Source organism: Cyanistes caeruleus, chromosome 13, assembly GCF_971803275.1.
Source record: "Cyanistes caeruleus chromosome 13, bCyaCae1.hap1.1, whole genome shotgun sequence".
NCBI classification, from domain to species: domain Eukaryota; kingdom Metazoa; phylum Chordata; class Aves; order Passeriformes; family Paridae; genus Cyanistes; species Cyanistes caeruleus.
The window spans coordinates 19,430,087-19,453,574 of record NC_141713.1 but is presented as its reverse complement, the minus strand read 5'-3'; the positions used below and the strand labels follow the sequence as shown (position 1 = coordinate 19,453,574).

General features: G+C 42.7%; 1 protein-coding gene across 26 annotated transcripts in view; it reads right to left on the bottom strand.

Annotated features, from left to right (window-relative positions):
- Positions 1-23,488, bottom strand: part of MYO9A (myosin IXA) — a 171,924-nt gene that overhangs the window by 85,857 nt on the left and 62,579 nt on the right. For 14 of the 26 annotated variants that reach the window (XM_086848501.1, XM_086848505.1, XM_086848504.1 and 11 more), the window contains exons 4-9: positions 21,482-21,544; positions 19,720-19,819; positions 16,974-17,030; positions 13,114-13,211; positions 11,019-11,145; positions 3,767-3,856 (exon numbers count right to left, since the gene is read on the bottom strand). In XM_086848501.1, coding sequence (XP_086704627.1) covers positions 3,767-3,856; positions 11,019-11,145; positions 13,114-13,211; positions 16,974-17,030; positions 19,720-19,819; positions 21,482-21,544 — 535 coding nt within the window. Of the gene's footprint in view, positions 1-3,766; positions 3,857-5,356; positions 6,489-11,018; positions 11,146-13,113; positions 13,212-16,973; positions 17,031-19,719; positions 19,820-21,481; positions 21,545-23,488 lie in introns of those variants that run through there. The other 12 variants (XM_086848521.1, XM_086848522.1, XM_086848503.1 and 9 more) reach the window with 3 other exon arrangements.

Here is a 23,488-nt window from a genome sequence, read left to right as displayed (position 1 = left end):
TGTTGGGAAGAACTTGCTGAGATGAAGATGTCAGCACCAGCAATTGCTGGCATGCAGGAGGCTCTGATTTTAATTGCTGGAATCCTACCTCCACACTGGACTGCAGTGTTACATTTAACCCCTTACCTGATCTAAATCAAAGATTCACAGACTGTTTAAGTTGGGAGAGATCTTAAAGCCCATCCCATTCCAGCCCCTGTCATGGGCAGAGACACCTTCCACTAGCCCAGGCTGCTCCCAGCACTCTCCAGTCTGGCCTGGAACACTTCCAGGGATGGGGCAGCTGCAGCTTCCCTGGGCAACCTGTGCCAGGGCCTCACCTCCCTCACAGGGATCCAATTCTTCCCAATATCCCATCTAACCCTACCCTCTTTCAGATTGAAGCTATTTCCCCTTGTCCTATTACTCCAGGCCCTTGTAAAAACTCACTCTAGAGCCTTTTTGTAGGCCCCCTTCAGGCACTGGAATCCAGTTCTTGGATTCACCAAGATCATCCAGCAGAATAATTATATGGGGACAAGAATAAAAAAATCTTGACTTTATTAAGAGAAACACAGTTTTAAACTTTAAAATGGCATGTTATTCCTGAGGGAAAAGCCCAACTCAACTCCTGGGGCAAAGCCATCAAGAGGAAGTCCTAAGAGAGGAAGTACAGTGTGAATAAACATAAAGGAGGTGGTTGCCAGTTGCAGCTTCTTCAACACTGCTGGGAGAAGAGAAGCTTTCAGGGAGACCTCAGAGCCCATTCCAGTGCCTAAAGGGGTTCCAGAAGAGCTGGAGAGCGACTGGGGACAAGGCATGGAGGGACTTTGGACAAAGGGGAAAGGCTTCCCACTGCCAGAGGGCAGGCTTAGATGGATATTGGGAAGGAATTCTTCCCTGTAAGGGTGGTGAGGCCCTGGCACAGGTGCCCAGGGAAGCTGCAGCTGCCCCTGGATCCCTGGAAGTGTCCGAGGCCAGACTGGACAGTGCTTGGAGCAACCTGGGATAGTGCAGGGTGTTGCTGCCCATGGCAGGGGGTGGAATGAGATGAGCTTTAAGGTCCCTCCTAACTCAAACCCATCTGTGATTCCATGATGTCCATCCACAAGTTGTCTCCACTTTTCAGTACCTTCTACCCAAAACATGCCAGACTAAAAGATGCAGTTTTACCCAAATTATTGCAAAGATGAACAGAACCACAAACAATCAGTCTGATATCAATTCATAACTGAAGGAGAATGTTTCAAGCGAGCTGCCAAGCATTCAAACCACTGTTTTTAAAAAAAAGCCCCAGATCACAGGACTGTGTTTCCAGTCAGCACACAAGAAGAAGGCAGGAGCATGCAGCCAGCCAGGAATGTGACATCACTGCAAATCCAACAAAGGCGGTCTCTCCACGCGCTCTGGGGCTGCAGCCCGGGAAAGGGGAAGAGAAAAGGCTTGGAAAACAAAACTCCAGCCTCAGCTCTAAAGCCTCCAAAATACCAAAGGGAAGGATCCCTTCAGGCCAACTCTGCCCATTCAAGGCTATTAAGAGAGACAGTTATCACAGTGCCCTTGAGGGCACAGATCTCTCAGGAGCCAGACTGGGATCATGGTATGATCACACTCACTTCTCACGAAAAGCATTTCTGCACCGAGTTGTCATCTCCACATACTCCAACACTGATGAAAGGGAGCAGGAAATGTCAGCCCCTGTGCCAAGCACAGAAAGTGAAACACTCCAGAATGGAGCGGACGCACGTGGGAACCTCATCAAAGCTCAAAACCTATCCCAAACTTAAATCTTAAGCTTTTTACATGGAATCCCAGACAGTTTGTGCTGGAAGGGACCTTAAAGCTCATCTCCATCCATCCCCTACCTCCTACCATGGGCAAGCCCCATCCCACCTGGCCTTGGACATTTCCAGGGACGTAGCATCTATCACCTCTCTTGCAGCCTGAAGACTGGTAGATCCAACCTGCTCTTCTTGATGGAGTAAAGAAGCAAGGACATGCCAAAATGACATTATGCAATCCTTTTTTTGAGAGCCTGTGGAACAGTCTGCTCCAGACAAACTTCACTGAAACTTTCAGTGTACCAAGCTATGAAAAAACCCACAGGCATCTGAAGAATAAAAGAATTGCTGTGTCATCAGGAAAGGCAGCTGCCCATGAGCTACAGAGGTCGTGGTGGGAGACCCATGTCTGCAAATCCTCAAACCCTCAATGGCTCCATCCGTTGGGGCCAACTATAATGCTCCTTTGTTAAATACACAGGAATAACCAGCCTGCTGACTCCCAAGAGTCCAGTGAGTCATGAGTGGGGATTATCAGCCATCTGTAGTCTTTGTGAAGTCCCAAAATGTCAAATGAATTCCACTCTTTCTTCTTGGTTCAGTCAGGTCTGAATTTAAGTCACTCCTGCCACTCCCTGAGCCAGAGGAAGACCAGGAGAAGGCCTCTTACCATGGGGAGGTTCAAGTAGGAGCATCTCAAATTCTGCTCTGTGAGCAGTGAACCTGCTCCAACAGCTGGAAGTGCTCCAAGCCAGGTTGGATAGGGCTTGGAGTAACGTGGTCCAGTGGCAGGTGTCCCTGCCCACAGCAGGAGCTTTAGGTCCTTACCAACCCAGCCCACTCTATGATACCATTATTCTCAGAACCCTCCAGCAAAAGGGTAGTTATAGATCAGTTTTAAACTTTTCTAGCCATTTTTTTAATGTCTGCTCCCAAGATGAAGGAGAAAAGTAGGAACACCACATTGATTAACTGTCCATCACAAAAACCCTCGTGAGAGTTTTTGAGAGCCCTCGTGTGCCCTTTGTCAAGGCACATTTCACCTTTGCACAAAGGCAACGCTTCACTTCTAAATATTAAAGCTCAGTAATGGTTACTTAGCTTAAACACACCCCCAAAATGGGAGAAAAGATACTTTTTTACCCCCTTGGACAAAGGAATGAAAATATCTCCAGCTGACTCCAGTGACAACACAATGTGTTTACTTATTTGTGACACAACAGGCTGCTCGCAGATGCTGTTCAAGGTGCTGTGAATTCTCACCCAACCCTACAACAAGAGGGAATGGAGGGACCAAGTGTGGTGCGATGCTCAGTGTTCCTAATCTGAGGGATACAAGAATATTAGAGGCAGAAACAGCCAAAACAAGAAAAGAACTTATGTATTCTGAAGAATGTAAGAGGAAAAATTTTGTTTCTCTTTACCAGCCACAGAATAGAATTCAGAATTCCTGAATATCCCATTTAGATCCCATATAACTACACCAGAGTCTGAGAGAAGCTGATGGAGCTGTGGCTTCTCCAAAGCATCACATAAGGTCCCAGGTTGTGAGGGGTCTGAGGAAAAGCTATTGGGAATCTCCTATGGAGAACTGCAGCTCCTGCCATACAAGAACCAGCACGGACACAGGCACTCAAGAAGGCAGTAAAAATCCCCTGGAGTCATGGGTCAGCACTTTGCTGTGGAATCAGTGCTCCAGCTTAAGGAATGACATCTGGAGATGAACCTGCACCCACACACTAAATGCCCAGCTCTGCTCTGGACAACTCTCACACAACCACAAGTCATTAAAGCACTTACAAACCATCAGAATAAAGTACAAACCTATCTTCCAGGAATGGAATAGAAGAAAAGTCAATCATTTCCTAGATTAGGACACCCATTAGCTTCTCCTACATTATTTTGACATAAATAAATAAAAAGTGAAAGAAACTCTGAGTGTGCATCTTAAAGTATTGAAAACCATTCCAAGAGCTGCCTTTTAACGACAAACATCATGTACTGACCTCTGCCAATTTGTATGGTAAGATCAGCTTCTCTCCCACTGTCACTGTCTTCCTGGTCACCAGGGCCTCAAACAGCATCTCTTCTTTCACCTAAAACAAAAGTACAGATGTTAATGATTATTGTAGTGATTTTTTTATTTTATTTTAAATCCAGTTTAAAACACGCTAACATTTAAACTTTTTTAAAAAAAATTAAAATTCAGTGCAAACACATTCAAATTTCAAAGTTTAATTAAAAAAAAAAAAAATTAAACCACTTTGCCAGTCCTTGCAGAGTTAAATTCAATGGGTAAAAACATGCCATTGGGAGGAGCCAACTCAGCACATAAATCCAGCATCAGAAACCTAACACCAGGGTATTCAAAGGAACCTGATTTTCTGCATTCAGGAATCCTGGTTGTAACAATTTCCCATTGCTTTCCTTATTTCTGGTGTGGCTCCTCCGTCACACACTTTCTCTTGGCAAAATAAGTCAACTTTCTAGTGCTGTCAAGATGAAATCATACAAATTACTCTAGAATATGCCAAGCAGTGTCATCAGTTTCAGAGATATCCAAGTGAAGGAGGGGTTTTTTGCGCTTTTAAGGGTGGGGAGGAGTCAGAAGGAGGAAGAAACCCTTGGGAAAGCACCTGATATTTACTCTGCTATTGGCACTGGATGTTTACTCCCTGAAGCCCCAGCTCCTGGCAAGGTGACAGTCTCTAATCAGCCCTCACAGGTTCGCAGAACAGAACTCAGTTGTGTAAACACAGACACCTCAGCAAAGAGGAAAAGGGTGCAGACAAATTAAGTGGTACCTGTGGCTGTGGGGGAAAAGCCACTTTCCCAATCAGCTTCAAGACCCTCCTACTTTGAGGAATTCAGAAGACTACAGAATACATCACTTAGACCTAAAGACTTTCAGTTGTTGACTAATCTTCACTAAATTTCCAAGTCAAAAATGACATCACGAATCTGGGTGAAAACCTTGGAATTCAGAAATAATGGATGTGGACTGACACAGAGAAGCTGCACTGAAGTCTCTACAAACTGCTTATCCTGCCTGAAGGAATCCATGCAGGCACCAGACCTCCTCTGGACATCTCTGATTGTTCAAAATCCACGTTCCTGAGGCCACCCAAAGCCATATTTTTATCACAGGGAAAGCATTTATGATTTGACATGGAAAATGGGAAATGTAGAGGTCTAACAATTAGACTCAATGATCTTAGAGGTCTTTTCCAACCAAAACAATTCTGTGTACGTATTTTGACTTCAGGGTTTAATTCAGGAATGAAGAGGAAGTGCAAACAAGACAGTGGAAAGTCAGGAATCTCAGAAACCATAGCAATAATGATGCCCTTCTGTACAAAAATCAATTTCTGCCAAAACTGCTATCATGGGAGTCTCCCTGATAAAATCCAGGGAGTTTTTATATAACCGATTCTTCCTGCAACAAGAACTTGTGGCTGTGGAAGTCAGAATACATCAATCTGTATATGATGCCACCTGCCAGCAAGGTCTCTGTCACCGGAAATGACACTTCAAGGTTCATTTCGTTAGTGATCAGCACAACCCAGGAGCCCCCAGTTCCTACAATCTGATTTTACCTTTCAAAATCAAGCAGGGAAAAAAAGAATCTCCTGGTTCATCCAGAGATCCACAGCAAGACTTCACATTTGGTTTCTATTCCTCTACATTCACCAGATGATGTGATTTTGTAATTTCCAGCTCTGCAGACACTATTCCAGCAGTTCTCGACTGCGGGACCATCGGCTGCTCTCCCTCAGCTGCACAGTTTGGAACAAAAGTGAGTTTCACACCATCCATTATCCCACTTCAGGGATGCTGCAAACCCACAGCCAGCGTGCTGGCTTTTTTTAATTATCCAAGGCAATAAGGCAGAGGGGTGTCAGATGGTTCCTAATCAAAACAGTCCAAAGAAATATTCCTCAACAACATAAACACTTCCAAGTTTCAGATTTGTCAGCAAACACAGGGATTTTAAGCAATTTAAACAACTACCCACGCCATCCCTCACATCCCCATCTCACGGTCACTCTGGTTCTTTCTCCCCCTGCTCTCTGGATGGAGGGAACCTGTGGATGTGCATCCTTCACCTCCTGACCTGGGGAGATCCCACTGAAGCATCTCCTTGTACAAAACCACTCTTGGCAAGGACAGGAATCCCTGCATCTCCCCAGGCCCCTGCCTGCAATTGCCACCCAGTGGAGCTTGATCTTGATTCCTTCATCGCCTCTGATGAACACCACGGGTGCAACCAAATCATCCTGATCTGCACTCAAGGTCACAGCGTGCAAGTAGCTGACTCCTGATGCCAGGGAGGAGCCACTGGAGCTTTCTAAAGATAAAATCAGCATGTGCCGATGACTAAGGACATGGAGATACTTGCAGCTTCCCCACATCCTACACTTCCTCCTCCATGAAACACTAAAATAGGGACACCCATTGGTGCAGAGCAGCAAAGAGGAGAACACCACTCACTCCTTTACTTTGTGCCTTAGGAGTTTCACTCTTGGGTCACATTTCATGGATTTTTGCTTCCTGGTGCTAAAGGGCATGGCCCGCTCTCCCTCTTAAACACGGCAACTCCCGCAGTTTAGATCTCTGTTACAGGGACAAAATGAGGATTTAAGACTTTGCTGCCACAAGTGGGCCCAGAGAGGGCTGGAGACCTCAAGCTCCATGAGCCAGTGAGGGGTGAGCAGCAGCACCACAGCTGGGAACGTCAGCGGAGCACAGCGAGAGCAGGGAGCCAGCAAGGGCTGGGCTGGAGCCAAGGCAGGCACAGACTGCTTCTCCAGTAATTCTGGGGTATTATGTTAGAGCAGCTGAAGAAAAATGAACCATTTCCAGCTGGAGAGAAAGAAAACATCAGGTTTTGTCTCTCCTTCCATATTTGAGAAAGGGATTACTGAGTGCTCACTCTAAAGATGCCTTGTGTGGAGTAGCTGAAAATAAATTCAGATTTCTATCAGCTCTTCTTGGAAAAGAGCTGAACCTTTTCCTCAGACTTTATTTCAAATAACCAGAGAGTTAAAAAGGATGTGAGGGAACAGCTGGAGCTGAGGGAACAGCTGGAGCTGTGTTAGGGAGGTTTGGGTTGGATATTGGGAAGAAGTTCTTCCCTCAGAGGGGGCTGGCACTGCCCAGGGTCCCCAGGGAATGGTCACGGTCCCAAGGCTCCCAGAGCTCAGGGAGTGTTTGGACAATGCTCTCAGGCACAGGGTGGGATTGTTGGGGTGTCTGTGTAGGGCCTGTGTCTCCACAGGTCCTGGAGTTACACTCAATGGTATTTGTGGATCCCTTCCAACTCAGCACATTCTGTGATTCTCTGAAGTTTTCTGTCCCTAATTCTGGCTCAAAATTTTGCATCCAATGATGATATCCCTACTCATTGCAGGGATGTTGGACTAGATGAACTTTGGAGGTCACTTCCAACCCAAATCATTCTGTGATTCTACAAAACATCATCTGGAAAACAAATCCAGAAGAAAAAGCTGGAAGCAAGCAAGCACTGTCTGCTTCATAATCTTCACCCCCTCCCCAATTAATTTCCAAGACATTTATCACAGGAGGAGCCCCAGTGCCTGTGGGATCCCTCTGGGAAGCTGAAGGCCATTTTTTAGTGGAAGAACTTGTGCACATAAATCTCCCGGAGAGGCCAACTTCAGCTCCAAACACAAATGTGCACTGGGAGATCTGGCAAAACTAATTTAGGGCACTCGATAACTTGTATTTACCTTTATTTGCACTGAGGTTAGGTATTGCACTGGTTACCTAAACCTAAAAACTGAACATAAAACTGTTCCACTGAGCAAAGACAGAATTTATCTCCTTCTTCAATGCTCCATCCATGAAAATGATTTCCCATTTTAATAAACACACACAATTAAAATGTTCCTACTCTTCCAACAGAAAACAAAAAGTCTCTTTTAAGGTCAACTAGATAATTTCTAATATATTATTTTTGTTAATAAGCCCACAAATTAACTTTTCCAAGCTTTTCCCCCAGAAACACAAGGGTTTACCCAGTTTTACACAACTCTCTATGATTTCTGCCCAGGCCCTGGGATATTTTCAGTGCTTGCACAGGACTCCACGTCTGCTTGATCCATCAGGCAGCCTTGACATCACTCCTTAGCACAGTATTTCAGCAGAGTTTAAACAAAGGCCCTGAAAAACCTGCCAAAAGCATCACATAATCCACACTCTATGTCTATTCCTGAAAAAAAAATAAAAAATGGAATTAGAGTTTTACTGTAAATGAAACAATGATCTGCAGAGTCTGGCCAAAATCCTATATTGCAGTTTCAACAAATGCTGTTCTGGATGGTTTAATAAAGCAAAAACAGATTGGGTGGGGTTGTTGATATCTAAGAAAAAGCAAATCCATTGTAGATCATCATGTCCTCCCAGATTCCTTCAGAAAATCTCTGTATTAGCTTCTTTTTATAGGGACACAAATCTCATTACACAGAGGGAGAACAGTTGTGCAGAGGTGCTGCATTAACTGGTGCAGCAGGGAAATTCCCCCAGTTATCATTAGAGGTTCCAAGAATAAACCAACCAGCTCATGAGAATTTGGGCCAGATTGCCCTTCACAGTGGGAGAAGACAGCAATTTTGCCTGTTCCTAATTTCACTCAGGCTGGTGGCTCCCCTCCTGCCCTTGAAGGCTACATCCCCATTGAGCCAGGCTGGAGCACCTCTGCATCCTCTCTTGGCTGCTCTCAGAGATGGTCCACACAGCTCTGGTCAGATTTTTTCCTTCTCTTTTCCATGTCAAAGCTTGACTGAACAAATCCAGTGAGTCATTTGAGTATAAAAATCAACCCAAAAGTTCCTCCAAGATAAGGAAGTATCAGATCACAGTTTCTTCCATCCTTTTGCTGTGCTCTGGATGGTCCCACCACACAGCCAGTGACCATAGGAAAGGAAGCTCAGCTCTGTCAACTTATATTTACTTTTATTCTGAGATGATTTCTCAGTTATTAGTGTCTAATGCCAAGATCTGGAGAGAGGATTAACAACTTTTCAAGCCAATATGTAATTTTAGCAACAATGGGAAAAGCAAAACTGTTCAGTGACCACAAAAAAGGAGAATGTAATAAAAATAATTACCCAAATGAGATAAAATACAAAGTGTCAAATGTTTTAACCAGTATTTTGGGTCTCTGGCTGAGTAGAACTCATTGAACTTAATGTGGAGAGTTGTAAGTAGCCCTAAAGAGTGGTGGCTGCTCTTTGTAATCATCTGTTTCATTTGTTTGAACCCTTTGGTTCTTCCTTTGGGTCAAACCTGAATAAGCAGCAACATCTGTTGAGGTCTGCAAAGAGAAACATGGCATTTCATAAATGCCAAAAAATCAAGTCTAAAAATGAGATTATTTGCTTTATTTCAGTGGGTCTATTAAAAGGTTTATACTTGGAGGCAGCAAATACTTCCAGTTCCAGTTCCCAGTTCCAGGGACAAACAACACCACTCACCCAAAGCCAGTGGTGCATTTCATCAGATCCCACTTCAGTGCAGCAAGCATTGTCCTGATCTAATTAACAAGTATTTTATGTTCTAGATGGTCATTTAATTTGCAAAAAGAATTACCAAGATGAACAGCAATCTATCAATTTGCTCAGCTACATCAGATCCCAGTGGTTTGGTTTGTTTGTTTTTTTTCCCAAATGGTGAAAAACAAATATTTATTTTTACATCTTGTTCACACTGCCTGTGGGTGCTGTTCCAGCCCATGGCATTAAGGCACTGTTGGACTGACATGGCTCAGCCAATGCCTCATTTCACAGAATTATGTGTAAAAACCACCCCACGACCTCCCCACGTGCAGATGTTGCAAAAGGGTTTGTTTGCAAAGGCAAAGACCCAAAGCCTGGAACTTTTTCAGATCTCTAAGTTGCTCTCTTACTCAAAACTTTTTTTAAAAACAATTACTTAACTGACTTGGCCACATTTGACAGAGTAAATCCACAACATTCTCCTCCCCACTTATATTTTCTTCCTGTTTATTTCAGCAATCTCCAAGGCCAAGATGCAAAGAGCATCCAGCTGCTCAGACCATATTTTACAGAAGCTTTCCCCTCCCTAATTTCAAAGCATTAATGAAGTGCCATGAAAATCCCTGAGAGCCAGTTCCCAAGTTCTGTAGGTAGGGAGATAACACAACAGTTATTTAATGGAAAAAGTGGGAAGAGCACCACGTGTACACCAAAGAACAAGCTGCCTTCTGATCCTACCATAAAATCAGCACAAATTCACCTTCCAGACTACCCATCATGTACAAAAGGGTAAAGATAATTGTTGCTATAATCAACTACAAGAAAAACATTTCAGTTGCAAGAGGTTTAGAGCATTTCAAGTGAAGTGAGACAGCAAGGGGAGCTTCTGGCAACCTCAATCCATGTCAGGAGGTTTTTGAGCTCAGCTCTTGAAGGCTGAAGGCCAGCAGGACAAGCTGGCTCATTCAAGACTTTTCTCATGAAAAGAAGTAACACAGCTCCATAACCTGCTTGGGCTGACAGAGCAGATCTCCCAAGAACTTATTTAATGCTTTTGCACTGATTTGCAGAGCTGGACACGGCCTAAGTCAGACCTACAAACCCTTCCCAAGGGACGCCAGCACAGCAGTGGCTCACAAAGGCCAAGGTACCAGGTCCTGAACAGGAAAAAAGCAACAGATGCACCGAAGAACTCCATAACAGGCCCATAAATAGGGACTAGAGGGATGAGATGGATCTCCAGCATCCCAAACCCAACCCTTGTGGAATCTGGCAGGTAAAAACAGACAAAAAACACGGTGAGGGAGCTCAGCACCTCCTACAGCCATCAGGGAACCAAAACACGGGGCTGTGGTTGTACAACAGCTCGAGTTCCTCAGACAGACTTTGGAACACATTTGAGGAGCACCAGCTGATAGCTGGCAATTGAAGACACTGCCGTGCTGGACAGCAGGTTTGCTTCACATCTGCACCCTGCAACCTTTCACATTTGATCACAGAAACAGGGTTTTCAGCCAATGAAACCTGAGGGTGAAGAGCGGGGGCAAAAACCCTACATGAAAATCCTCTTTAAAAAAGTTCATGTACATTTTCCCTGACAAACATGAACAGCCCATCGGCATGGAAACACACAAGAACTTAATTTTTAATAAAACTGGAAATAAACTGCACATGTTTTGGGACCTAAATCAGAGGTGGCTTGTTTGGTGTGACAGTTTCAGGAGGGAAAGCAGAGCCTTACCTCCAGCAGCTCTGACACAACAGGAAGTATTTCAGGGTTGCAGATATCGATGGAGTCATCCCGGTACGTCTTCTTCTTGTACCGGATGTTCCCCAAGTGCAGGATTGCTGACAGCAGAGAGAAAATCCTAAACAGACAGAATTAATTTTCACTTGGGTTTTTCATAAAGTGAACAAAGAAGCAAATTTCACCCCCAAGGGCCACGTCCCTCTTTGGCTCATTCTTCTGATTTTCAATCCAAAGCACCCACTTTGCCTCGTGTCAAAAAGATTTTTATTTAGTCAAGTACCAAACTTGCATTCATACAGTTTCCTTGAAAATTCTTTAACACATCAAACACACAGTTACAAAATTACAGCCCATGTAAGAAAAACAGAAATCCTTCAGTAATCTTGATATCCAGATTAAATATTTATCATATAATTGCCTAAATTAAGGGGTAGAGTAGGACTGAGAGATATCTCTCAGTCCTCTGGGACATGTGTTTTTGTCACCTTCTTGTATCTAGTCCCAGCCAGGAAAAAAAGACTGTCTAAAACAGCATAAATGCTTTTATAATATCTAAGCAACTGAGACAAAGAAAAAAGTATTACACTTCAAGTAAATTTATCCAACCAATTTTTCTGTTTTAGAGGGAATTTGGTCATTTGAAAGTTATCTCCCCCTCCAGAAAACCGCAGGATCAGACACTCAAAGAATATGCTGGGTTGGAAGGGATCCACAAGGTTCATCAAGCCCAACTCCTGAGCCATGGCTGACTTCAGCTGTAAACCCTGTTTGTCTCTATTTCTACACTCTCTTGGGAGCTAAAAATGAATAAACCCGAATGTGATTCCTAGCTATGCCTACAGCTTGTCTGGACAACACAGCTTCACCTCTCCAAGTCCTCCCTTATGTCCAAAACAGGGATACTGACTTCTCTGTTGTGAATTTTATAAAAATTTCTGTTTCCACAAAGGTGAAACCCCATGTTCTGCTATAAGGAAATTACTTTTTAAAGTACAGTACTTAAAACATCTTTCCTACATTTCAGCTGAAGGTGGTTCCTTATTTGTGCTGCAATTGTGCAACACCAAGCAAAATAAATCTACTCGTGAAGAATCCACTTTATTTTTGACACACAAAATTCACCAGGAGCAACTTGTGTGCCAAGAAAAATCATTGCACAGCAAATCAGAAGTGAGAATTTACTGCATCACCCGACTCTGCTCAGTCCTGACACTTCCTGATTGCTTTGCTCAGGCAATTAAACCACTCAACAGGCTTTAAACAAATCTAGTCCTGAGACCTGATAAAGCAGCCTCTGACACAGAACATATTCACACAAGTCTGGGTCCTTGGCTTTATCAATGTGTGTGGGGAAGATAGAGAAAAAGCAGCTTTGATTTCTTAATTGATTTGTTACAAGTGAGGGATAAAGGACGAGCTTCTGAAAATTCTCAGTTGTATGAAAATATCTTTGAGGTAATTTTTTATGTCAAGTTCTTCCCAGCCTACTCAAACCTTTCAAACCAAAAATCAACACAGGAGGGATTATTTTGTGGTTTTGGCTGGAGATGACCCCTATGAACCCTCTAATTCCATGGTATCAGAGGTGCTGCAACCCAGCAGTCCAGTTTTCAAACCAGCATGTCCAGTGAATTAGTGAAAAAGGCCAGTGGGAAATGAGTCTACAGACCTAGAATTGCATGCAAAGGGTTAAGTTTGATGAGGGATAATGAGGACTTCTGATTAAACCAGGCTCTGGATTCATGACATGCAGAGTGAGACGTGATTATTCATGAACACTTAAGAAATACTTCAAGATGTCAGCTTCTGCCAACGCTCCATTTGCATGAAGAGAATCGTTAAATAGAGCAGTGAGCAAGGAATCACAGAATGGTTTGTGTTGGAAGGGACCTTAAACTCATCTGGCTCCATCCTGCCACAGCCAGGGACACCTTCTACTAGACCAGATTGCTCCAAGGCCCATCCAGCCTGGCCTGGGACACCTTCAGGGATGAGGCAGCCACAGTTTCTCTGGACAATGTCCTGCCAGTGGAGGTGACATTAACCAGGATCATCTCCAAGCCATTAAAATGGAAAATAAACTCACTGTCTGCGTGTCTTAGGCAGAAACCCCACCATCTCCATGGCGAGCTGTAGCCGCTCAAAGTCGTGTTTCAGGTCCTCCCCTTCCACGGAGAAACAATCCTGTTGGATTAAACACACAGAGGAAGCACTGACACAAATTAACACCAGATCAGGTCCAGACAGCCAAGTTGGTGCTCTGTAAATATCACTGAGTGATCTCCAGGTCTTTTATCAGCAACATTTCCAACCTGGCACTGGAAATACAACATTTTTGGCTAATATTTTCTGGAGATACAACCTTGGTTCCCAGGTTTGGCCTCTAAGGAAAGAGGAGAGTAACCCCATTCCAACAGTACAGGGAGAGTTGGTCAGTGTGGGACACCTCATACACAAAAAGGGTGGGAAATAACAAGATGAAATCTGTTCCACATTTACAGGCAGCTTACTCCACATTCAGTCCTATAACTAAAGAGGGAAAATCAGTATTTAAATAGAATTCAGATAACTTCATGTAAATGATCAGTGGATCATTTTGTGTTTAGAGGTATCAGTGGATCATTTTCATTTAAAGCTTTGCCTTTGCTGTGTGGGAAAGGCAAAGCTTTAAATATATTTTTCAGTAACTTTATTGGAACTACCAAGAAGTTATTTCAAAACTGGGAGAATCTGAAATCTGGGATATTTTATACTTTTGGATACTCACATGCCTGAACAGTTGAGTTTTTCCCTCGATATCAGTCACTGACATGTTCAGAAAAATCCAGTGACATTCCAGACCCACCCAAAGCTGTCCTGTACCAATATTTAAGGAACAGAAATGCTCTTTAAATGAATATATAGACCATTAATGCCAAATTTCTTCCACTTTGGCTCACTGTAGGCCTCCCATGGATCATTTATTCTTCTCTCTGCCTTTCCAGCCTATATTTAATATTCTACCCATTGCTGCCTATAAAAACTACCCATCTACGTATCAAGATGAATTTATTGTGTAGCACAGAGTATTGTGCGTTTTTAAACCTTAGAGTATTTTGCTAACGCTTAAATCAAGACTTTTTACAAGTAATTAGAGACTTTTAACAAGTTAATCCAAGTGTAAGTAAATATAAATAAAAATTCTATAAAATTTTATAAAAAGTTTATTAGAATAATACAAATAAAAATTGTAGCTGCAGTTGGAATTAATTAAGCAGCTGAATGCACATAGATTGTTTTGATCATCTCCTGAACATCTTATTTATCACACAAGCAAATGTGCAAAAAATTTTGCACAAATAATTAGGAATCTGCATTACTTGTACTCACTGAGAGTACAGAAAATGAATCATAAATACAGAATATACAGAATTAAGTTATTTTATAATATCAGCTTTGTGTTTTACAGCATTTAAAGTCTCACAACCATATCAACAAAGTTCTTCATCCCACTCCAGAGCATCATTACAGCCATAGTTATAATTAGAGTGGAAAACCTTTATTTAAGATATAGATTTATTTGCATTATTTATATATTTAAATACTGATATTATTATTATTTATTGTATTGTTTACATATTTAAAATATTTATTGCAACATAGGAGACTCCCACACAACTGCACTAAAAGCCAGAGAAGTGCAGTTAGACAATAAAATCGAAATTTTTTTATCAATTGTCCTCAGAGATAAGTTAATGCTCTATGGGCAAAGTGATTTTGGAGCTGTTGAACAGTAAAACCATGTAAAACCATGCACAGCATCGATGAAGGCAGGGATTGAAATTCCAGAAGAAAAGACCAGACTATTTTAGGAAACAGTCATTAGAAAAGGGCATTTCCACCTTCCATTAGGAAGTGATCTGAAACGACCCTGCTCCAGAGCTCTCCAAAGGAACACAACAATGACATCACCAAGAGCAGGGACACCACAGGCCCTGATTGCTCCCACCATAAAACCTCAGGGTGAGACCTTGACTCTCCTGAGCTCCAACCCTGGCTTCCTCACCCACTGCCCTTCCACTGAGAACTCAGCACAACTTCCCACCCTTGCTCTGGCAGGACCTGGACTTGGCAGGACAACACCACCCCCACAAATCCCGAAATTAGGCTGGTTTAAAGCTTTTTTTAAATACACCAAGTGCTTTTAGTGGCACTCCACATTCCAAAAGACATTTTCATTTTCTGGCATCATTCCTCCAAAATTAAGTCACGAGTCAACAGCAAAATACCCCGGACAACTCTGAAGTAGCACAATCTATGCCGAAGGCAATTTAACTAACGATTTACATAACAATTGCCCGACTCATTAATCCGCATGGAAAGACAAATTCTCTACTTAAAAGCGGATGCTCTCTGCAGTGTTCCAGCACAGGACCGCTTCCTAATGGATGATAAATGAAGGATAATTATAAAATAGAGGAGTGTCCTTGATATTGGAGCAGACAAGCGGCACAAAGTCCATCCCCACAGACCGAACTTGACGTTAATATCCTGCCAGAGCAATTAGTTTCCCAGCAAAAGTGAGTCCCCCTGCTTCCTACAGTCACATTGAAGCGATCCATGGATTTCCATGAAAAATTTGAAGAGGATAAAACAGAGTTTCTTTATAAACTTGGGGTCTGCAGCAGGTTGAGTCCACGGGTATGGGGAGAAGCCCAGTGTAGGCTTAAGAGTGAATCATCAATTGAAGCCAGTTGATTTACCAGGACTGTGACAGAAAATGATCCCAAATAAAATTATCCTGAACAAATTAGCAAATCAACAGCCAAATGGTAATGACGTGGTTTTGTCGCGCAGGATAAGGACACAGACGTGGCAGCCCCCAGGCTGGCAGGGAGTTCTTGGTCATGCCAGGAGAAGGTACCAAATTTCAGGGTTGTTTTAATTTTAATTCCTTCAGCAAATTGTCCCAACCCATTCCTAAAGCAATTAAGGGCTTTCCAACTTATAAAGGGTATTAAGGTCTAGAACAGCATCTGCTCATCACTCCCTGCTCCTGAAGGACCCCTAAGGATGCTGGTGGATTAAGGATGCCAACCTTAATTCAATATTTTTAACCTTGTGAGGGAAATTCCCTCCTCCCCTGCTAAGGATTTGCAGGGAAATGTTGTTGTTAAGACACTTGTTTAGCCCCAGTGAATCCCAGCTCCTTCCCAGACCACCTCTTACTCTTTGAGATGCACCAGCAACACTTATGCAGTCAACAAACACATGGGAAAGGCAGCAGGAAGGACAAGCAGCTGATGCCAAACATGCTTCCACATGCAGGACACACCCGTGGGGAGCAGCACAGGACACACAGACACCCAGAGCACGTCGGTGGGGAAGGGGGAGAAGCTTCACCATTCCCTTTTTTGGGGAGATCCATTTGGAAAGGATGATTATGTCAGCAGAAGTATTTTAGGAGAATGATTGTTTCTGCACTCTGAACAATATCAGGATTTGATTTTGTCACAGATGGCTGGGGGGATGTTTTTGGGTTTGCCTGTTTTTTCCTGGAAGCTGGAGAGCAGATACACCACTACAACCAGCATGTACCAAAGCTTCTCTTGGGGCTTCAAGACATTGATTTGCTGTTTTATTGGGATGGAATTTCAATTTTCACATTGCTGCCACATCCCAATTTCCATAAATCATCATGTATTCTATCAGGAAGGAATGAAAACCCCCTTAGTTTTCTAAAACTGAGGTGACTGTAGAGAGCTGACCATCTCCAACTGCTGAAGAAGCTTTCCAGATGGAAGGAACCATAAAAGGGCTGTACTGTCACAAACAACACCACTGCAGGACCAAGGGTGGTTAATGGGTTAAACTTCATTTGATTTGGCCTTCTTTTCATTCCCTAAAACACTCAAGTGAGAGCAGCCCTACACCAGCAACACGGAAGAGGCGGGTTCTTGTACTGACCGGCTCTGAGTCATAGCAATAATCATCCCAGCTCTGTCTGAGGGGTTTCTTTGTCATCTGAAAGCAAGGCAGAGCGGGTTAAGCGGTGTTCCCACCCCAAATCACCCCGACCACCTGCTCCCTAACCGGGAAAATAATTGTTGCTATTCTGCAGAGTCACTCCCTAGTTTTTATTTGTTTTAAGGGAAGATTTATGATGTTTTTGCATTCCTGGTGCTGGTTCCTGCTTACAGTGCATCAGTGAGGCCCTCTCATCGATAATCCTAATGGATACTAAAACCTTTCCTTCTCTTACAGAGCTGGGGAAACCCTTGGTTTACCTGGAGTTGAAGAGCCACTGATGCCAAAATCCCACTGAAGAACAGATTTGGTTTGTATCTACTCTCAACCTCTGCTCCAGACAAATACAAGTGAAGCAAAAGTGAGATTCTTCCAAGCAACACTCCAAAGCTTTTTAGGAATTTGTGTCTTTTTCCAATCAGACAGAGATGGAGTAGAGGGAAGTCAAAGCATGTGCCAGTGACCAGCCCCAAGAGGGAGAGACAGATCCTGAGGAGCTGAAAATAAGGATCTAAACCTGCAAATGACTGCAGGTTTATTATTTATTTATATTTTCAAAATGGATAAAAGTTAACAACCAGCACAGAAAATATTCAGTGAGCTGCAGGGTACACAGGGGTGGGTGCACCTTGCCACTGGGGAAGAGATGGAAAAGTCCCCCGTACTCAGAGGATAACTTCCAGTAAATCTGCATTTAAAAATAAATTGAAATCTTTATTTTCAATCTGGTTCCTGTATTTACAGAGCAGATTTTGGTGAAGTATCTGAATAGATTATTTCCCATCTGCAAAACAAACTCCCAATTTATTTTGTGTAACACAACAAGATCCGAAGAACCTGGGAGGAGGAAAGTAAAGCCTGACTCAGGACTGAGTCACTCCTTCACTTCAGGGGCCTGGTTCAATATTTTATGGCTTCTCTACATGAATATTTAATTTTCTGTAAAACACTTCAGTTTGTGTCTGAGCTGGTTCTTTTTCCTTTTAAAAAGGCAGGGTCTTCTCCAGGACACACTTAAGAAGAGACTGCAAATGTTCAAGGGTCATTTTATAATTTTTCTCTTAAATGTTTCCAAAGTTTCTTTTTCCATTTCTCCACTATCTCTTTTCTCCTTTTCTTCCTTATTTTCCTTTTCCTTTCTCCTGCAGGGCAGGGAAAAGCTGCTAGTGCACTGTCAGATGGTCTTCATGTGAAACCATGCCCAGACCACACCTAAAAGCTCTGCTTTTCCATAGTTGTCAGTGTTAACTCTAATCCTAACTATTAAAAAATTATTTAAAAACCTGCCAAAAACTCAGAGTGTCACTACTCTCCATACACTGTGTTCAGGGAAGTCCAGAATCTGCTTTCCTGATCCACTGGACTGATCTTAGCAGCCTTCTCCAGCTTACTTGCCCTACAGCACCTTATTTTAGATTAAAATAAACATTTCACCCTAAATTACAATATTGCTACTGGTTCCTCACACTATGTGCCATTAGAGTTCTAATTTTCCTTTAAATATAAATGCTCTTAAACTGCAACGTAAAAGAAAAGGACTGTAATTAAAAGCAATGTTTTCAACTAACAGAAAGCAACTGGATGGCCCAACAGAACTTGGGAATCCAACAAAACATTCCATGTTGGTATCTTCCCACTGCAAAAGTGTGGCACAGATGGTGCTGGAGATCACAGCACGTTCTCCAGCCAACGCCTGAGGCACAGAGACTCCAGCAAAGAGCCTCCAGCCCTCGGAGTGCTCCTCACTTGGGAATATTTCCCAATCCTGTGATGGGTGTGTGGGAGTCGTTAATATACAGTGGATTTTGGTGTTGATTGCCTGCTTTAAAAGCATGCTTTAAAAGTCCCTGGTAATTGAGAGCTATTCCTGAGTGAAGTTATACTTCTAAAAAGACTAAAGGCAGTTTAGGTTGGGCTGTGGGTCCATGTTTCTCTCCAGTTTAGGGGTTAAATCACTCTTTATTGCTCCTCATGTTTCAGCACCAAGAAAATTGCAATTAGTTAAGATCAACATGTAACTTAACTCCTCTTCCATTTATTCCTCCTCTTGTTGGTCTTTTTGAAGTCCCTACTTCCAAGAGTCACTGGATAACTGCCTAAATACCTAAAGTAAATCAGTTTATTATAAAATTAACATCATGTAAACTGAGTTTGTTAGGCTGTTGGTAACACTTCATCCATCATTAGTTCCCAGGTTTTCAATGGCTGCTGTGGTTTAGTTATATTAGAGTTGTTCTATTGTTAAATTCGAAGGGTTGTGCTAGAAGCCAGCCAGAAGCTACAGAATTAGGACTTCCTCATGCAAGATGTTATATCCCAGTATGCCACATTTTCCCTTTTTCTCCTGCTCAGGAGACAGATATTAGTGAGTAAATGACATTCACATAGAGCAGGATATTCTGACTGTTTCTCCCTCCAGCAATCAAAAACTCAATATATTTAACATATCCCAGGCACAGAAAATACTGATTATTTTTTCCCTGAAACACTACCAGGTGCTCAGATTGCTAATGCAGAATTATTTCAGTGACGGAAGACTTCCTATAAACTATTAAAACCAACTTTTACTACTCCACAACTGTAAAAACCTCCACTTTTACTACTCCACACCTCTTCTTTATTAGCATTAAGTATCAGCAGAAGAAAAGGCAAGACCATAGATTGTATTCCTGTATAGTGCTCCCACCTGGTTAAGGTAATGATATTCCTCTGGCTGCTTCAGGTGAAATGCTGATCTCTCCTCCTCGCTCGCTCCTGCCAGGAGGTAATAAAATACATGGTAGTTCCTGGTGACAAATGAAAAACAAAAGCTGTTAGACTCGAAAATGAGCAGCAGCACTGAGCAGAGGCACATGGAAACCTCCCAACCTGATTTTCCAGCTCCCAAGCTCAGGCCTGACACCGTTTAGAGCTGCTCCGTTCCTGCTGTGCAGGGATGGAACAGATTCAATTATGCAATGGAGAATGAGATCCCTCTTCTCCATCCAAGGACAGACACTGCTCTAGAATCTACTTGAATAATTTCTATCTGGGATGATCAGGTTTTCCTTCAGAACCATGTGCAAGGCCTACATATTTCACAGAATCCCATAATTATTTAGGTGGGAAAAGAGCTCCCAGCCCATGGAGTCCAACCTGTGCCCAAACCCCAGCTCGTTCCCAGGCAGAGCACTGCGTGCCATGTCCAGGAATTCCTTGGACACCTCCAGGGATGGGGACTCCAAACATCCCTGGGTGGCCCCTTCCAATGCCTGACCATGATGCCCTAGAAGAAATACCTGCTGATGTCCATCCTGAGCCTCCCCTGGCTGAGGACGTCTCCTCTTGTCCTGTCCCTTGTTCCCTGGGAGCAGAGCCTGACCATCCCCAGCTCCTTTATTAGAGCCCGATCTCCTTTCTTAGAATCACAATGTATTTCCTTGCAATGCAGAAATTATCATTTTTCATACCTTATTGCTATTAAAAAGGCAATGACTTTGCAGTTGCAATTCCATGAAACACGACTGAAAAATCTTCAAGTGTTCAAAAACTCAAATATTCAAAATACCTGAATACCACTAATGCTAAACCCAGCCCAAGGGACACTCATCTATTCTGCTTCCAGATGACTCTAACAGAGATTAACACAATTTCTTTATAAAATTAAAACTGTGCTTTTATATTGGATGTTTTCCAAGAGGATCCAAGTTTAATCATCTCGCAACACCCAAGAGGATGTTTGTCAAGGCTGTAGATGCTCTTTAACTCCAGGAACAGCCCTGGAGCGTTCCAGAAAACTCACACATCTGTCTCCAAAGGGAAACACAGCCAGAAGTGCCAAGAGTTGAAAGACAACTAAAGGCAGCAAAATTATTTAAAAGTGGCATAATAATTACTGAGAGAGGAGAGGAATATGCAACAAAGAACATGCAGTAAATTAGGAAAGAACACTTCAAGTAAGTTCATTCTTATATAATTTTGGCTCTTTCTAGAGGTCCCTCTGAAAGCTTCAGTGAACTGCAAAGAAGAATGAAAATACCGTGTTTCTCTCCTAAAATGGCATATTAATCAGTCCACAAAGTTGCACAAGAATGAAGTGGCACACCATAATCTATCTGCCCTAAAGACAACGAAAATTAAATGAAACGTAACGATAGTGTAGTGGAAGGTCCTCTGCTCATGGCAGGGGTTGGAACAAGATGATCTTTAAGGGTCCCTTCCAATACAACCCATCCTATGATTCCATGGTAAATCAAAGACAAACCTTGATAAAATAAGGGAGTTTATTCCCTCCATTAGCACATTTCTCCCTAAACAAAACATTCAAATATAAAATGCATCATTAATCTGCAGCACAAAGTTAAGAGTGTGAAAATCCTTATCCCCTGTGCCAGCTCCACAGGGATTTACGTTATCTGTGCCACATACAGGAGTTAAACCCAAGCCTTGGGCGGAACAGAAGTACCCACCGCTCATTGTGCTCCTGATACACCAGTCGGGACTTCTCCAGGAGGTATTTTTCCACATAAGCTCTGCAAGGGAAAAATCAAAGCATCATTCATTGACCTGATACTCAGCTTCAATGAGCACAGCTTTACCAGGGGCTTCAGCATTGGTACCCACACAAAGAAATTTCAGCCTTGTTTCACTTAGTTATATAAATTTCTTCCTCGGCAGAACAAGCCCAATATTATGTTTGGCTTTTGAGGGTTTTTTGGTTTGATACCAAGCCAAAACTAACTTGGATCTGAAAAACACTATCTCAGATGCTTCAGCCTATGGGCAAGAGAAATGTTGTCTGCAAGGAAGGAGCTCGGATCCCCATTTCATCCAAAGCCAGCAAAATCCCATTGCCTGCAGCCCTGGAGCTGCACACATTTACAAATACATCTACGTGTGGAAGTGTGCAAGATGCCACTGAACTGCAGAATCAGCCCCCAAATCCCATTTCTTTCTTTCAGAAGAGCGACCTCTTAGCAGAAATTTGGGTTATTAACTTCTGGCTCCAGTCAAAAAAAAATAAACAATTGTGAAAGCACTGCAGTTTACATTTTCTCCTAAGAGCCTCCACAACAAACATGCTCGATCTACATATTAAATATTTTTTTCAGGTTTGTCAAGTTAAACAAAACTTCCCCAGGTTTTTTTTCTTCCAAACAAACCTAACCAGTAATGACAGGGATTTAGAAGCTGGAGTTCTAAGTGGCCATTTGGATGATGGAGCTGTGTGTTTCTGCTGACAGATGCCCAGTGACGTGGCACTGACAGTCGGAGCTATGTAGGACCTGGGAAACCCAATGAACCTCGGGCATGGTGGGACAAAAGGAGGTGCTTCCACACTGGCTCCTCCACCATAGATGGGAAATCCAGATCTAATTATTACCTTCAGCACAACTTTCTCCCTTCCTTCCATAAAAACTAAAATATAAATCATTTGGACAGATGCAGAGGATTTGTGAAAATTCTTATGGTAACTCTAGGGAGAGGCTACTGCAAGTAGCAAATCCAGCTCCCCATGGGATGATCTTGCTGGACAGGAGGAGTAAAGGAAGACAAACAGCAAAGCTGTATTCCTATCTATTACCTGGGAGGAAGCTGGGAACAGTCAATGGATATTTCTCACACAGTTTGATGGGGTTTTTATGTTCCCTTTCTAAGCTGAACCCAATTTTTCTTTCCCAAGCCGTGAATTCACGGCAGGGTCAGAGAACACATGAATGAGAGTATCCCAGATCCCACTGATGAGATCCCACTGGATAATGGCTCAGACACTGCTGTACAACAACCTGCAACATGTCCATGCCCTTGGAATTCATCCCCACCCCTGTCATTTCTGCTCGGATTATAAACAACCCCAAAAATCATTCTTAAGCAATAATTTAGATCAGAAAGGTCTTCTGGAGGTCCCAAACATTATTTCAACCAGTAGAATTAAATTTATTTATTTATTTAAAATATTAATTTTAAGAAGTTTATATTTTTAAAATTTTATTTTATATTTTTTTAATAGATGCAGAAATTACAATGCTATTTTAGTAAAATGCTCCCTTGATTAATGCAAAGGTCACAAGAACAACATCTGTCCCCACTTGTAACAGGAGAGTGAGCAGGAAAACCAACTTAAAAAGTTGATGTCTCCAAATATCTTTTTATTTACCGTTGTCAGCTACATCAGTTCTACCTTTAAGAGCAAAGGAAAGGAATGATCTTGTGTAAAACACTGATTTAAGCACAGACAGGCTGCATTTCACAGGGCTTTAATTTAAACCCCTCCTAGCTGGCTCCCAAGCCTCTCCTCTCTGGCTCTTCTGCCATTCCATGGATCATGTCAGGTGTCAAGGCTTTTGATCAATTCATGGGGACAGAACAGGTTGCAAAGATCTTCCTCCAGGCCTGGTTTATCATGGACCAGGGTGCCCAAAATTCAGGAAGCCTCCTGGGAATGCCCTGAACTGCAGCACTGCTCCTGTTCCATC